This window comes from Pistacia vera, unplaced genomic scaffold (genome assembly GCF_008641045.1).
Source record: "Pistacia vera cultivar Batoury unplaced genomic scaffold, PisVer_v2 Contig499, whole genome shotgun sequence".
NCBI lineage: Eukaryota > Viridiplantae > Streptophyta > Magnoliopsida > Sapindales > Anacardiaceae > Pistacia > Pistacia vera.
The window spans coordinates 281,841-295,795 of NW_022196333.1; the positions used below are offsets into that span (position 1 = coordinate 281,841).

A 13,955-nucleotide genomic window follows, 5' to 3' on the forward strand; every position below is an offset into this window, starting at 1 on the left:
GGTAATCCAATGTAAGGGCAGAGACTGTAGATACATTTCTTATTTATTCAATGCGGAGCTGCTGGTAGATTAGATTGAAGATTCGAAATAGATATGTAGATATCATAAATGTTAAATTATTTTATTAATTGAATGTTGTCAGATTGACATAAAAATTTCATCCAGCCACGTTTTTGTAGATAAAAATTTAAAGCTAAAGCGTGTAATCAAACGCGGTTTCAATTTGAAATTGATTCGAAATTTTTTGAAAAGGTCTTAAAGATCGTGCAGACAGTGTATAATGGGACACCCCCTGTCCCCTCTGGCAAAATTAACAACAAAAAAACAAACACTCTTGAGTTGAGTTTAGCTCATCACTTTCTTATTTAACACAACATAACTCTGTTCCTCTTCGTCCATCATCTTGAATATTGACACATATATCTTTTACTGCATCAAAAACTAAACGCATTTCGTTAACCCCACCTCCTTACTCAATAATACGAGCTGAGTGTAATATTTAAATGTCAGACACAATTATATATGACGCGTTATTCATATTGGACTTATTTTAGAGAAGATGCTAAACAACATAATTACTTTAGGCATGCCGCCCTCTTGGCTCTTTCGGATTACAGTAAGTGCATACACACATACTGCAAAAGGTGTAATTCTATTTTTTCCACTTGGTCCAAGTCACTGGGGTAACTGATAAAGACAGTGCCTGACACGTTCACAAACCTCCAGCTGACTCATCATCAATGTTGACTCTCTCAGACTCAAATTGGGTCTGGTTTTTATTCTTTCCAAATCTTCTACTAGACGTGCCATCATGTCATTATTTATTTATTTTTCTCAAAGTAAAACTAAAACATAATAAACAAGAATAGAATAGAGGTTAAAAAACAAACCACCGTCAACCAAGGCTTAAAAAAGAGTTTATAAAACAAAGCATAGGGAGATGGGTTTGGCACACCGTCCAGCGTATCACATCTCATGATACAAACACTCTCCTTCATGTGACTTTCTGGCTCTGCCATTTGCAATGTCTCCTCCTCGTCTCTTATTCATTCTCTTCTTCCTTGCTTCCTCTTTCTTCTTTCAGATCTCCTCTGCAGCCCATGACAATGTAGATCCAAATCTCAACTTTGAAAACCCAAGACTACGCGAAGCCTACATTGCTTTGCAAGCTTGGAAAGATGCCATTTATTCTGACCCATTCAACTTCACCTCCAACTGGAATGGCTCTGATGTTTGCTCCTACATGGGTGTTTTCTGTGCACCTTCTCCCTCCAATTCCTCCATCAGGGTTGTTGCAAGCATTGATCTCAATCATGCTGATATTGCTGGCTACCTTCCACCTGAGCTCGGCAGACTCACAGATCTTGCTATCTTCCATATCAACTCCAACAGATTCTGCGGGGTTGTCCCCACAAGTTTTCGCCGCTTGAAGCTCCTCTACGAGCTCGACCTGAGTAACAATCGTTTCGTTGGCAAGTTTCCTGAGGTGGTTCTTTCGCTTCCACAACTCAGGTATTTAGACCTTCGGTTCAATGAGTTTGAAGGTTCGGTTCCATCAAAGCTGTTTGACAAGGATCTAGACGCCATATTCTTAAATGACAACAGGTTCCGTTTTGGAATCCCTGAGAATCTTGGAAACTCTCCTGTGTCTGTCTTAGTATTTGCCAACAATGATCTTGGTGGTTGTATTCCAAGTAGCATTGGAAAGATGGGAAAGACTTTAAACGAAATCATTCTCATGAATGACAACCTCACAGGCTGTTTACCTCCCCAGATCGGAATGCTTAAGAATGTAACGGTATTTGATGTGAGCTACAATCATCTACAGGGATCTCTACCATCAAGCATCGGCAACATGAAGAGCTTGGAACAGCTCGATGTTGCCCACAACAGCTTCACAGGTGTTATACCCTCAACTATCTGCCAGCTTCCAAACTTGCAGAACTTCACCTACTCTTTCAACTATTTCACGGGAGAGCCACCAAGTTGTGCTGCTACTACTACTGGAGGAAAGGTGGTCAACGACGGTACTATGAATTGCATTCCCGGCAAGTCCGATCAGCGATCCTCTAAAGAATGTTCCTCAGGCGCAGCACGTCCAGTGGACTGCAGCAAGTTGCAATGTAGCAACAGCGGTGGAGGAGGAGGAGGCGGCGGCGGAGGTTCATCAAGCCCCGTGCCAAGATTGTCGCCTCCCCCACAATCAAAGAGAAGCCCCCCCGTTGGAAAGCCACCTGCACCAAGTCGAGCTCACTCACCTAGACCGTTTGTTAGTCCATCCCCACCACCTCCTACTTCAAAGTCTTCACCTTCAACAAGATCACATCCTCCGCCACCTCCCAAATCATACCATTCACCACCTTCTCCTCCTCCACCAACCTACTCTCATTTTGGATCACCACCACCTCCTACTCACAGGGTGTCACCAAGAACCAATCTTCCACCACCTCCTCCACCAGTATATCAGGTTTCCCCCAAGCCCAATCATAGACCTCCACCCCCTCCTTATCAACATATAACACCACCAACTCATCAACATAATACATCACCTCCACCTCCTACAAAGAAAGTATCCCCAAGTACTCATTATGCTCCACCACCACCACCAACACCTGTTGAATACTACCCGCCTCCCATTCAACATACGGCACCTCCACCAAGTGATTCAGCTGAGGCTCCTGTGCCAAGTTATCATACTTACAGACCGCCACCACCACCAAAATATGAGCAGTCAACACCACCACCACCATCAGAGCATTACCCACCAAAGACAGGAAATCCACCTCCTGAATCAGCTCAACCGCCATCACCACCTCCATCAACTGGCTGCGTCATTCCAGAACCACCACCACCAAGCCACCACTCAATGCCATCACCATATGCAGCACCACCTAAACAACATTCCCATCCACCATCATGGCATAACCAAAGTCCTCCGCCCCCACCCACACCCACCCACTATGAAAACACACCGCCACCACCACCACCCTCACATGACAACACACCATTGCCACCAATTGTTGGAGTGTCATACGCCTCTCCTCCTCCCCCTGTAATCCCCTATTACTAACCGTTCTAAATGACTGTTTCAAATTCAGAGAAACCTAAATGCGAGATATTTACATTCTTTTGTTGCAACAATTAGTGGGGCATAACCCAGTGCAGTGCAGCAATGATCCCTTCTATATTGTGTGTTTTTTGTTAAGCAGTATTTTATTTTTTATTAATTTATTTTCTATATTTTCTTTCTAAGAGATTGCTGTGTAGCAATAATATATATTCCATCACCTCTGTTAATTATCTTCGGTATTCTTATTATGTATGTGGTACGAGTAACGAGTGTCTTGAATACCTGAACTAAATTTGTTATACGAGTATTGTGTATAATTGGGTTTTAATTAGAGATTCATAAATTTTTCATGTCTTAACTCTTATGTTTTTGGAATGCGTGAAGAAAAGCAGAGACATTACTTGTCCATGTGCTCTCTTGAACCTACAATATTTTCTGAAGATAAAGCCATATTAACATGCAAGATCCATGCTAAAAGTTCTAGAAAAAAGTTAATATAAGCTAGGAGTCTAGGACCCACTATGGTTTTGAAAGTTAAATGTTCAAAAATACGTGTGATATAATATTATCTTTTTCTTGCTGGAGATGGAAGCAAAGCAATACACACTCTTCGTATCATTTAGGATGGAAAATGACAATAATAATAATAATGTCAGCTAAAAGATCAAACATACTGGGACGGGCTGGATGGGAATATCTCTACGTGTGATGTGGGCCACTAGGTTTGTCCCTCGGTTAGATCTTGAGATTTGAGACGCGGAGGGAGGTTGGCTGGCTCTGGGTTTAATGAGGCTATGCAGATCCAATAGGATGCAATGGACGAATATATTTTTCATACCCCCAATATTGGGAAAATTTTAAAGAAGGATAACCACAAGTTAACTGTTGTATCAAGTTCTTCACAATTCTGATTCCGATGACGAGATAAATTAAGTCAAAGGTTGCAAATTAAAGTGGGTCTAGAAGTTTGTGTATCAACACAATTTATCGGCTGATGCTGGAAATATTAAGTTTGGAATGAGTATAAATTTGTTGCAATCTTGATGCAGATTTCCAACGTAGCACAAATTTTCTTAAAGGGCGTTTGATTGAGGGTTATTCCTCGGTACTAAAGTAATGTTAATTTTATATTACTTAGATTATCACGTTTGACTGTTAAGTTATATAACATTTCAGTAATCTATGAAAATCAATAATAATTACTATCAATTATATAAGTGATAATTTGGGCCATGTTTGACTTATTATTTTTATCCCTATTCCTAATCCTATTCTCCAAATAATGTTTGGCACATTATTCCAAAAATATTACTTTATTTTTTTAATTACTTTTAGACCCTATAAGGTTATTAATTTTATCAAATACACCCTAAAAAAAAGTTTAAAAATTATCAAAAACACCCTCGCGACCCATACTTGCCAGATTCCGGCAACCACCGTCGGTGGTAGTTGGAATCTGTACAACGGCCTACCTGACGACCATAAATAGTCGAAAGTTTACCGATCTGGCCGTGAACGACGGTCAAATCTTGGCCATCGTTGACCGAAAACGACGGCCATATCTTTGGCCGTCACTGACAGTCAAAGATGGCCGTCGTTTTGGCCTTTTTCGGCCGTCGACGGCGACGGCAAGCCTTAGATCTGGCATTTTCCGGTTAGATCCGTGGTGGATCTGGCCGAAAAAGGCTATAACGACGCGTTACGACACAGATCCGACCGGTCTATGTTGTAACACAATTTTTCGGCCAGATTCCGACGGTGGTGGCCGGAATCTGGCACTACAGGTGGTGGGGGTATTTTTGTCATTTTACATGTTGAGGTATTTATTAAATTAGCAAACTTAGGGGGTTTTTTTATAAATTTTTAAATTTTACCTCGTAATACTCCCATATTCAATTATCCAATATTATCCCCAAAATCCTATCCAAAATAATAAACGAAATGCACCCTTGAATACTTTCATTTTCTTAAATATTTTAAGATTACTTGGCATTTAAAATAAATTGCAAACCACTTAGGACCACTACCGCCTGCCTGCCACCACCGTCGATGGTTGGTGGCAACCGTCCGCTGACGTTGTCGGAACGACGCATGATTGGTCGGATTTGGCTTACCGTGCACCAATTTGGCCATTTTCAGCTAGATCGATGACTAAATGATTGTAGATCTGGTCGAAAACAACTAGATCCACGACCGTGAGTGACTAGATCCAACACCGAAATAGATTTGACCGTTAATAGCCAGATCCATAGTTGCTAATGGCCATAAATCTAGTCGTTAACTGCCATTGATCTGGCCAATCGTGCATCGTTCTGACGACTGTCGACGGTTGGCAATAACTTGGGGTGGGTGGACGTGATTTCGTTAGAAATTAAACTTTTATGTGGCTAGGTGTTTTAGCAAAATCTCCAATTACAGGGTTAAAATAATGATTAAAAAAATAATATTATATTAATATTTTAAAAGGAGAGCAATTTAATAATTTATATAACATATCCACAAATTTATTCTAACATAACCAAACATATTTTCCTAAACTTTTTTAATAATCTTCAAGATATATCTTTCCAGTAATACAACATTCCTACTAATACAATATGTTCTGAACTAAATGCACCTAAAGGTATGGTTTGCTTTAGCCTCTTGTTTACTTTGTTTTATTAAAATGTTTTCTAAGTAAATCTGACTTTAGCACAATTATTAATAGAATTTGTTATTTTGGAGTGGCCATGAATTTCTGTAAACTTTTGGAAGAATTTTATTAAAACATGAACAATTTACATCCAACTGATTATTTAACAAAGACCAAGGGAGGTAATTGATTTTTGGCCAATCTTTATACATATTTCAAACATTTATAATTAATATAGAAAATTACTATAAAGAAAAAATAAAGACGTGAATATACCTACCGAAATAATTTAATGCCTCAAAATCTACATCACTAATTTGGCACAAACAAGAATACATATACCTATCACAACAGCTTACAAGGAGGTTTCAATACCGTATCTTTTATTTATGTCTACATTGTATACACACTATTAAAATCAATCTTTCTTTCTATTCTATCAGAGCCAATTGAAGAAGTAGCCTCATTAATTGCACCCTGCCCCAGAAACAATCAGATATACGCAAGGAAGTGGCTGATGGATTTCTGAGGATATTTCTTCAGTTGGAGAAAAAAAAAAAAAAAAGCATCACACTGCTATATCAACTTGCTCTACCAAGATTCTCTAATCCAAAAAAGCTATACTACATACATATAAAGTTTTTCTTACCCAATTAATGCTCCTATTTCCATCCACTGGCCCTTGAGCTATTACTCCCCATAACATTGCAATTATCCAAATCGGATTACAATGCATGATATATCATCTTTACTCTTTCTTGCCAAAGCTTCCATTGTTAGACGTTTAGCTGCAGCTTGAGGATCCTTTATAGGTTTGACAATATCCACTGCCTCTTGGTTCTTCATAACCTGTCGACAAGGTCATACCAGTTATTGTACTATAATTTCTCGGTAGCATTTTTTACATGAAACAGCACCTTCATGCTATTACAGATTCACATATCCCCCAATAATCCATATTATCAAAATCAAGTTGATCAAATGATCTCATGATCAAATCTGTTGTATTAATTAAAAGTATACAAGTTGCAGTTGCGGTTACAGTTAGGGTCGATTTACATATGAAACATACTGCACCTTAAGCATTATGCTCAATCACAACCAATAAACTTAAGCTTTTGAGTTTAGCAGTTCAAGTAACTGTACACAATTATTTGTAATTTACCAACTCCCCGGCTAAATTTAGCAATATTCACCACAGATTGACAACATCTAACAAGGTACAACCATAAATTTTGCAATCCCTTCAAATAAGGGGTATTTTGGCTATTTAAATCCACAATCTAATTCAAAAACACTAAAATTTACAAGGTACCCCTACATCATTCTTATTTATCTCAATATGAATAGAATTTCTAAAGCATAAAGAACTAAGAATTCTACAAATAACAAACATGATAAAAACCATGCCATCAACATATAGACTGTCATAGCTACTTAGCAGCCTTTTCCTAACACCAAAAATTCTTCTCCATTGCTCTAAGTTCCATGATTTTGGCTCTAGTCTTTGAAAATTACTCCTATAATTAAATATCCTATTTGCTAGAGGCCTAATACTAGTGTTTGAGCTTTTACCTATTAATTTAAGCTTTTAGGTCAAGTAATAACATGATATCAAATCACAGATCCTAATCCAAACCCCTCAAGTGCCTCCTCTGAAGACTTTGATACTCACGTGCTGCATATAATGGAAATGAACAAGATTTCAAGATGCCCTTTTGATTCTGCGTCAGAAAATCATTTACATACAATTAACTCTTCACAACCTACCTACATTGATAAAATCTTATGTCACTTTTAAGTATGATTTACATTTAACATATTAAGTCCTATAAACAGGGGAAAATTCAATTCTCTATAAACATAGATGATTCCAAATTCTACTAGTCAACAGGTCAGTTCGATAATGTTACAAAAAACTCATGAACCTTTTAGCCTGAGTTCCAATTTGCTGGCAAAAATATGCAATGAAAGATGGAGATCAAGCAAAATATGAAAAAGAAAAATGGGGGCAGGTGGCGTTCAGATAGACTAGAAGCACCAGAAGCTGCTATAACAACTAACCTTCCACAATCCATCGCTTGCCAATATAAGAAACTCGATAGTTGTGTCTATTGGCACATGTCTTACATCAGGATCTGAACTTAAATGTGCTTTCAGGCTTTGATCTCCAAAAGCGCGTGCAACTGCAAGTTGACCATTAACCCTGGGCACATCACCTGAAATAAGAGTTTGTATTTTATCAATTCTAATGAAACCTCAGAAAAGTTCTTTCCAATTAAATCATTATAGTTTCCACTGATCTTCATTTAGAATATAGGTTTGTCTTAATCTTAGATCACCTAAATTTTCAATAGTATTTGTCTATAATATATCCACCAGAATGCAAAATGGGTGCTTCCATCAGTATACTGTGAGCCAAAAATAATAATTTGAAAGTTACAAAGCAAGAATTATACTCAGTCAATTAGTTTGAAGAGATCATTTTGAAAGATCAACAGACCATTGACTTAACCAAAGATTTTTTTTATTGCTCCTTTACCGTACAATTTTAAAAACCATAATTATGCAGTTCTTGTTATTGTAACAAGTGGATTTACAGACATAAAATCTTTTCCCCAACTAAAGGACCATGTTATTTGTTGACTGACCATGGTTTACTTAATGCATTATTGATTAGGAATAACTTTCGTTAGGGGTCCGAAAATATTTTTGAAAGGTTATATCAATTCCTTATATTATATTTATTTTAGATTCAACTTTTATGGGCTCCAAAGCATCTAATATGCATAACTAATAAGGATTTTATTAGAGGCTACACTACGATTCCCTAATTTTGTAGTAAATAAAAATTATAAATTGTGTAATTTATATATCCATGTGAATTTACGAAAATACCGCATCCTTTGCTTCAATTGGAGAATATTGAACAAGTTAACTTCTGTACTAGCAATTTTAGATGTTTTGAAAATGTGAATACAGGGAAAACACATTTAGTATCAGTATTTTGACAAAATATAAGAAAAGCGAAACCTATTTCCCAGAGGAAGCACAAAATAAATGTATTGGTAGCAAGAGAGATAAAGGAATATTACCAGGAAGAGTAGTCACAAAACCGCCCTTCTTCTCAATCCTTCTTCTTTCAGCATGAGGCTCATGGTCAACTGTTAATTGATTGGCAGAGCCCCTCTCACAAACCACAGCTCTTGAATCACCAACGTTAGCCACCCATAAATCTTTGCCATCAATGACAATAGCAGTTACTGCAGTGGAACCACCAGTGCCTAATTGCATAGAATTTTCCAATATAAACTTATCAGTGGAGCGGTATGCATTCTCAATTGCTGTTTTAGGATCTCTCCAGAAATTTGGCTGTGGAACACAAGAAAAATAGTTAATATATTTGAAAGACATGGAAAATGAAAAGAAACAAACCAATGAAAGGAACGCTTACCTCTACCAGTATATTGTTGAAAAGGTTATCTTTCAGATAAGTAGGTACACGATCTCCGAGGTGACCGTCGAAGATGGCAAATAGACCGAGCACGTGATTCTTCCTATTCCTGTATTCGGCAACAAGGTAGTCTTCCATGTCATGCCCAGATTGGCCTTCCACCAAGTGGTATCCATGTGACACTTTATTACTGGAAGACTTACACCTTCCTTTACCAGTATCTGATGATGAAGAATTAATACAAGTACAAATCTGCAATAAAAATCAATCAGCAAGTCAACGGAAAATTCGAATTCCAAGGAATTCATCACATCTAGTAATTTTCTGTTGATTAATGATTGAAATTCGAGATGAGATGCAAGGCAAGAACAGAATAATCTCAATTTTCAGTTTGAAGAGAAAAATTAGTACCTTGATCTTGGAAAAGACGCTGCTGGTACTTGGGCCGGCCCGAGAAACACTTGCAACAGATGGCTTACTCATCTCTCAAAACGCTCCAAACATAAATAACACAATAAAAACTCGAATAAAACAAATTCCTAAGGTCAAGTCTCAAGGATGAAGATGGGTGCAGCAGAAGCCAGTAATATAAAATACAAATTGAAGGACAGGGTTGTTTGTGTGGATGAGTATATGAATAAGAGATGATAGATTTGTAAATGAATGAATGGTATTGGGTACGCGTTATTTGAATTTTCTAATGCCCAGCAACAATACCACCTTTTAGTTGGTTTGTATATATTAGACCAGAAACCTTTTCTCTCTTTCTTTTTCTTCCAAGTTGAAATTTAGGAAAGTTTGAATGAAGCAAGATATTTAATTAATATTGATATCATCACACATATTGATATCATAACCGCGTGGGCTCCACTTCTCTTGCTTCTTTCCTTGAACTTTCCTATGACTGTACCGGTCAACTCATAATAACTTAACTGTATCCTGGATAGTAGGGTTATGAACGATTGAAACTTTATTCTAGAGCGTGAAGCTTGATTAAAAACCCCAAACCCCAAATGCTTGAGCAATATCAATTACTACTTTTATTACGTAATTGAAATTGAATATAGGCTATAAATATTTGTATACAGAGGGGGAGTGAAGAGAGATCCTGGTGAAAGTTATGTTTCTTTATGCAAGTTATTAACCCCAAGCCCAACCCAAAGGGTACAAAACAAAGCCCACGAATGGGTGAAAAATGTCACATATATTTGTGAACATTCCAAAGCCCAATGAAATGGACCTGAAGTGAAATTTCATTTCAGCTTTTAATTGGAATAGAAAAAGGAATATGAATGGAAATGGTAATGAGAATCTGATTAATAGGTTACAAAATTTAATCTCATTTTTTAAGTCCAATTTAATTTTAACGTAATTAGAAAAAATAAAATAAAAAGAAATGCAAGATTTTATTAATTTCTTGAGTAAGTAATTTTCACAGTTTCCAAATTAAAGACGACATACTCAAGATTAATTTGATTAATTTTTAAAGGCCTTCAACCTAAATTCAAACTAGTACCCTCACTACAAATAAAAGACAATCAATGTTCCACCTCCATTAGTATCTGTCTCTCAAAATCAGTATTTGATTGATTATGACAATCAATCTATCACAATTACCCTTATTAACAATTAACCAATAATACTTTTTCAAATAAACATAATCAACTCGACCCAGAACAAGCTCAACCTAGAACAAGCTCAACCCAGAACAAGCTCGGCCTAGAATCAGTACAGTCTAAAGTAAGCTTGATCCAATTGAAGCTCGTTGCAATGACCAATCCTAACAGCTATTCAGATTGAGTTTAGGGTTTAGGGTTTAAGGTTTTAGGGTTTAGGGTTTGGGGTTTGGGGTTCAGGTGTCAAGGGTCAGGGTTCAGGGGTGAGGGTTTAGAGGTCAGGGGTTAGGGGTTAGGGGTTTACGGTTTCGAGTTCGTGGTTTGGGGTTTGAGGTTTAGGGTTTAGGGTTTCGCGTCTTAGGTTTTCTGGTTTTAGGTGTACAGAGTACGGTTTTGGGATTTAGGTTCGGTTTAGAGTTTAGGGTTTAAGATTTGAGTTTGAGTTTGGGGTTTAGGGTTTGGGTTTTGGGTTTTTAGGGTTTAGGGTTAGGGTTTCGAATTTCGAGTTTCGGGTTTAGGGGAATTAGGGGTTAGGGTTTTGGGTTTAGGGTTTTAGGGTTTCGGGGTTAGGGTTTTGGGGTTCGAGTTTAGAGTTTAGGGTCTAGGGGTTAGGGTTTAGGGGGTTAAGGTTTAGGTTTAGAGAGGGATTGTTTAGGGTTTAGGGCTCTCAAATTGCTCCCACTGTCGGAACTTCATCGGCTTCTTCTAGGCGCGTCCGGCGTTGGAATCCGTCAATCCACTCACCTTTCGAAAGATCGTGAAGTGCTCTTTCTACTCGTTCCTTCACCTCCTCTTTTTGCTGCTCCGTTTGTCAAGATTTCGCTGTGAAAGTTCACGGAAATTGCAGACCTAGAGTTCAAGATTAATTTTTAAAGGCCTTCAACCTAAATACAAACTAGTACCCTCACTACAAATAAAATACAATCAATGTTCCACCTCCACTAGTATCTATCTCTCAAAACCAGTCTTTGATTGATTATGACCATCAATCTATCACAATTACCCTTATTAACAATTAACCAATAATACTTTTTCAAATAAACATAATCAACTCGACCCAAAACAAGCTCAACCTAGAACAAGCTCGTCGCAATGACCAATCCTAGCAGTTGTTCGGATTGGGTTTAGGGTTTGAGGCTTGGGGTTCAGGGTTCAGGAGTCAGGGTTCAAGGGTTAGGGTTTAGGGGTTAGAGGTCACAAGTTAGGGGTTTCGAGGTTAGGGGTTTTGGGTTTGGAGCTTGGGGTTTGCGGTTTCGAGTTCTTGGTTGGGGTTTGAGGTTTTGGGTTTAGGGTTTTAGGTCTCAGGTTTAGGGGTTAGGGGTTAAGGGTCATTTTTCCAAAATTTTGACATAAATTTTGACAAAATTTATTGTTAGCAAATAATTAACAGTCAAGGATCGTGTAAAAATTAAATTGTTCAATTTCATTCTTTGATTGTTTTAATCCTAATTCTTAACAGTTAAAAACCGTCAAGGATTTTGGAAAAATGAAGTTCATTTCTAGACTAGCATATTCTTAATCTTGGACAGTGGATTAAGTTAAAAAAAAAAAAAAAAAAAAAAAAAACGAAATCTCAAATTTGGGCAAGCTTCCCACGCTAAAATTTTGGTAAGCCAAATGTTTGCCCAAAACACCCAAATCTCTTCCACCCTAAAGTTTTGCGAAGTCAACGTAGGGCAAGAACAGACTGCCGCCAAAAACCAATCTATTCCACCCAAATCCCAACCCACCGGGTAAAACAAAGCCCACGAATGGGTGAAAAATATCAAATATTTTGTGAACATTCCAAAGCCCATGAAATGGACTTGAAGTGAAATTTCATTTCAGCTTTTAATTGGAGTAGAAAAAGGATATGAATGGAAATGGTAATGAGAATCTGATTAAGGTTACAAAATTTATCTCATTTTTTATGGTAATGAGAATCTGATTAATAGTTACAAAATTTAATCTCATTTTTTAAGTCCAATTAATTTTAACGTACTTAGAAAAAAAAAAAAAATGCAAGATTTTATTAATTTCTGAGTAAGTAATTTTCATAGTTTCCAAATAAACATATCAACTCGACCCAGAACAAGCTCAACCTAGAAGAAGCTCAACCCAGAACAAGCTCGACCTAGAATCAGTACGTCCAAAGTAAGCTTGATCCAATTGAAGCTCGTCACAACGACCAATCCTAACAGTTGTTCGGATGTGTTTAGGGTTTTAGGTTTTAGGGTTTAAAGTTTGGGGTTAAGGTTTCAAGGGTCAGGGTTCAGGGGTGAGGGTTTAGGGTCAAGGGTCAGGGGTTAGGGGTTTGCGGTTTGAGGTTTAGGGTTTAGGGTTTAGGGTTTCGGTCTCAGGTTTTCTGGTTTCAGGTGTACATGTAGGTTTTGGGATTCGGTTCGGTTTGAGTTTAGAGTTTAGGGTTTGAGTTTGGGTTTGGGGTTTTGGGTTTGGTTTTGGGTTTTAGGGTTTAGGTTAGGGTTTCGAATTTCGGGTTTAGGAGAATTAGGGTTTAGGGTTAGGGTTTTGAGTTTAGGTTTTAGTGTTTAGGTTTAGGATTCGGGTTAGGGTTTCGGGGTTAGGGTTTTGGGGTTCAAGTTTAGGGTTTAGGGTTTAGAGTTTAGGGTTAGTTTTAGGGTCTAGGGTTAGGATTTAGGGTTAGAGTTTAGGGGGTTAAGGTTTGGGTTTAGGGAGGATTGTGTAGGGTTAGGGCTCTCAAATTGCTCCACAATCGAAACTTCATCGGCTTCTTCTAGGCGTGTCCGACGTTGGAACCGTCAATCCACTCACCTTTCGAAAGATCGTGAATTGCTCTTTCTACTCGTTCCTTCACCTCCTCTTTTTGCTGCTCCGTTTGTCAAGATTTCGCTGTGAAAGTTCACGGAAATTGTCAATACCTAAGTTCAAGATTAATTTTTAAAGGCCTTCAACCTAAATACAAACTAGTACCCTCACTACAAATAAAATACAATCAATGTTCCACCTCCACTAGTATCTATCTCTCAAAACCAGTCTTTGATTGATTATGACCATCAATCTATCACAATTACCCCTATTAACCATTAACCAATAATACTTTTTCAAATAAACATAATCAACTCGACCCAAAACAAGCTCAACCCAGAACAAGCTCGTCGCAATGACCAATCCTAGCAGTTGTTCGGATTGGGTTTAGGGTTTGAGGCTTGGGGTTCAGGGTTC

At 37.8% G+C, this 13,955-nt stretch overlaps 2 protein-coding genes across 2 annotated transcripts; one reads left to right on the forward strand and one right to left on the reverse strand.

Annotated features, from left to right (window-relative positions):
- Window positions 1–841: 841 nt before the first annotated feature.
- LOC116105443 (leucine-rich repeat extensin-like protein 2) lies at window positions 842–3,300 on the forward strand. Its single transcript, XM_031391870.1, has one exon. It carries the CDS (start codon window positions 1,025–1,027, stop codon window positions 3,068–3,070), a length of 2,046 nt encoding a protein of 681 aa, XP_031247730.1. The 5' UTR covers window positions 842–1,024; the 3' UTR covers window positions 3,071–3,300.
- Window positions 3,301–6,057: 2,757 nt separating this feature from the next.
- Window positions 6,058–9,944, reverse strand: LOC116105425 (probable protein phosphatase 2C 44). The gene is made up of 5 exons (XM_031391852.1): window positions 9,568–9,944; window positions 9,157–9,408; window positions 8,798–9,074; window positions 7,767–7,921; window positions 6,058–6,551 (listed from the first exon to the last, which is right to left on the reverse strand). Exons 1-5 carry the CDS (start codon window positions 9,637–9,639, stop codon window positions 6,414–6,416), a joined length of 894 nt encoding a protein of 297 aa, XP_031247712.1. The 5' UTR covers window positions 9,640–9,944; the 3' UTR covers window positions 6,058–6,413.
- Between the last annotated feature and the right edge of the window lie 4,011 nt (window positions 9,945–13,955).

Coding starts and splice junctions, on each gene's coding strand:
- LOC116105443 (XM_031391870.1), top strand. CDS start 1,025: ATGTCTCCTCCTCGTCTCTTATTCATTCTCTTCTTCCTTGCTTCCTCT.
- LOC116105425 (XM_031391852.1), bottom strand. CDS start 9,639: ATGAGTAAGCCATCTGTTGCAAGTGTTTCTCGGGCCGGCCCAAGTACC. Junction 9,075..9,156: donor TCAACAATATACTGGTAGAG/GTAAGCGTTCCT, acceptor TGTGTTCCACAG/CCAAATTTCTGGAGAGATCC. Junction 7,922..8,797: donor TTTTGTGACTACTCTTCCTG/GTAATATTCCTT, acceptor CTCTTATTTCAG/GTGATGTGCCCAGGGTTAAT.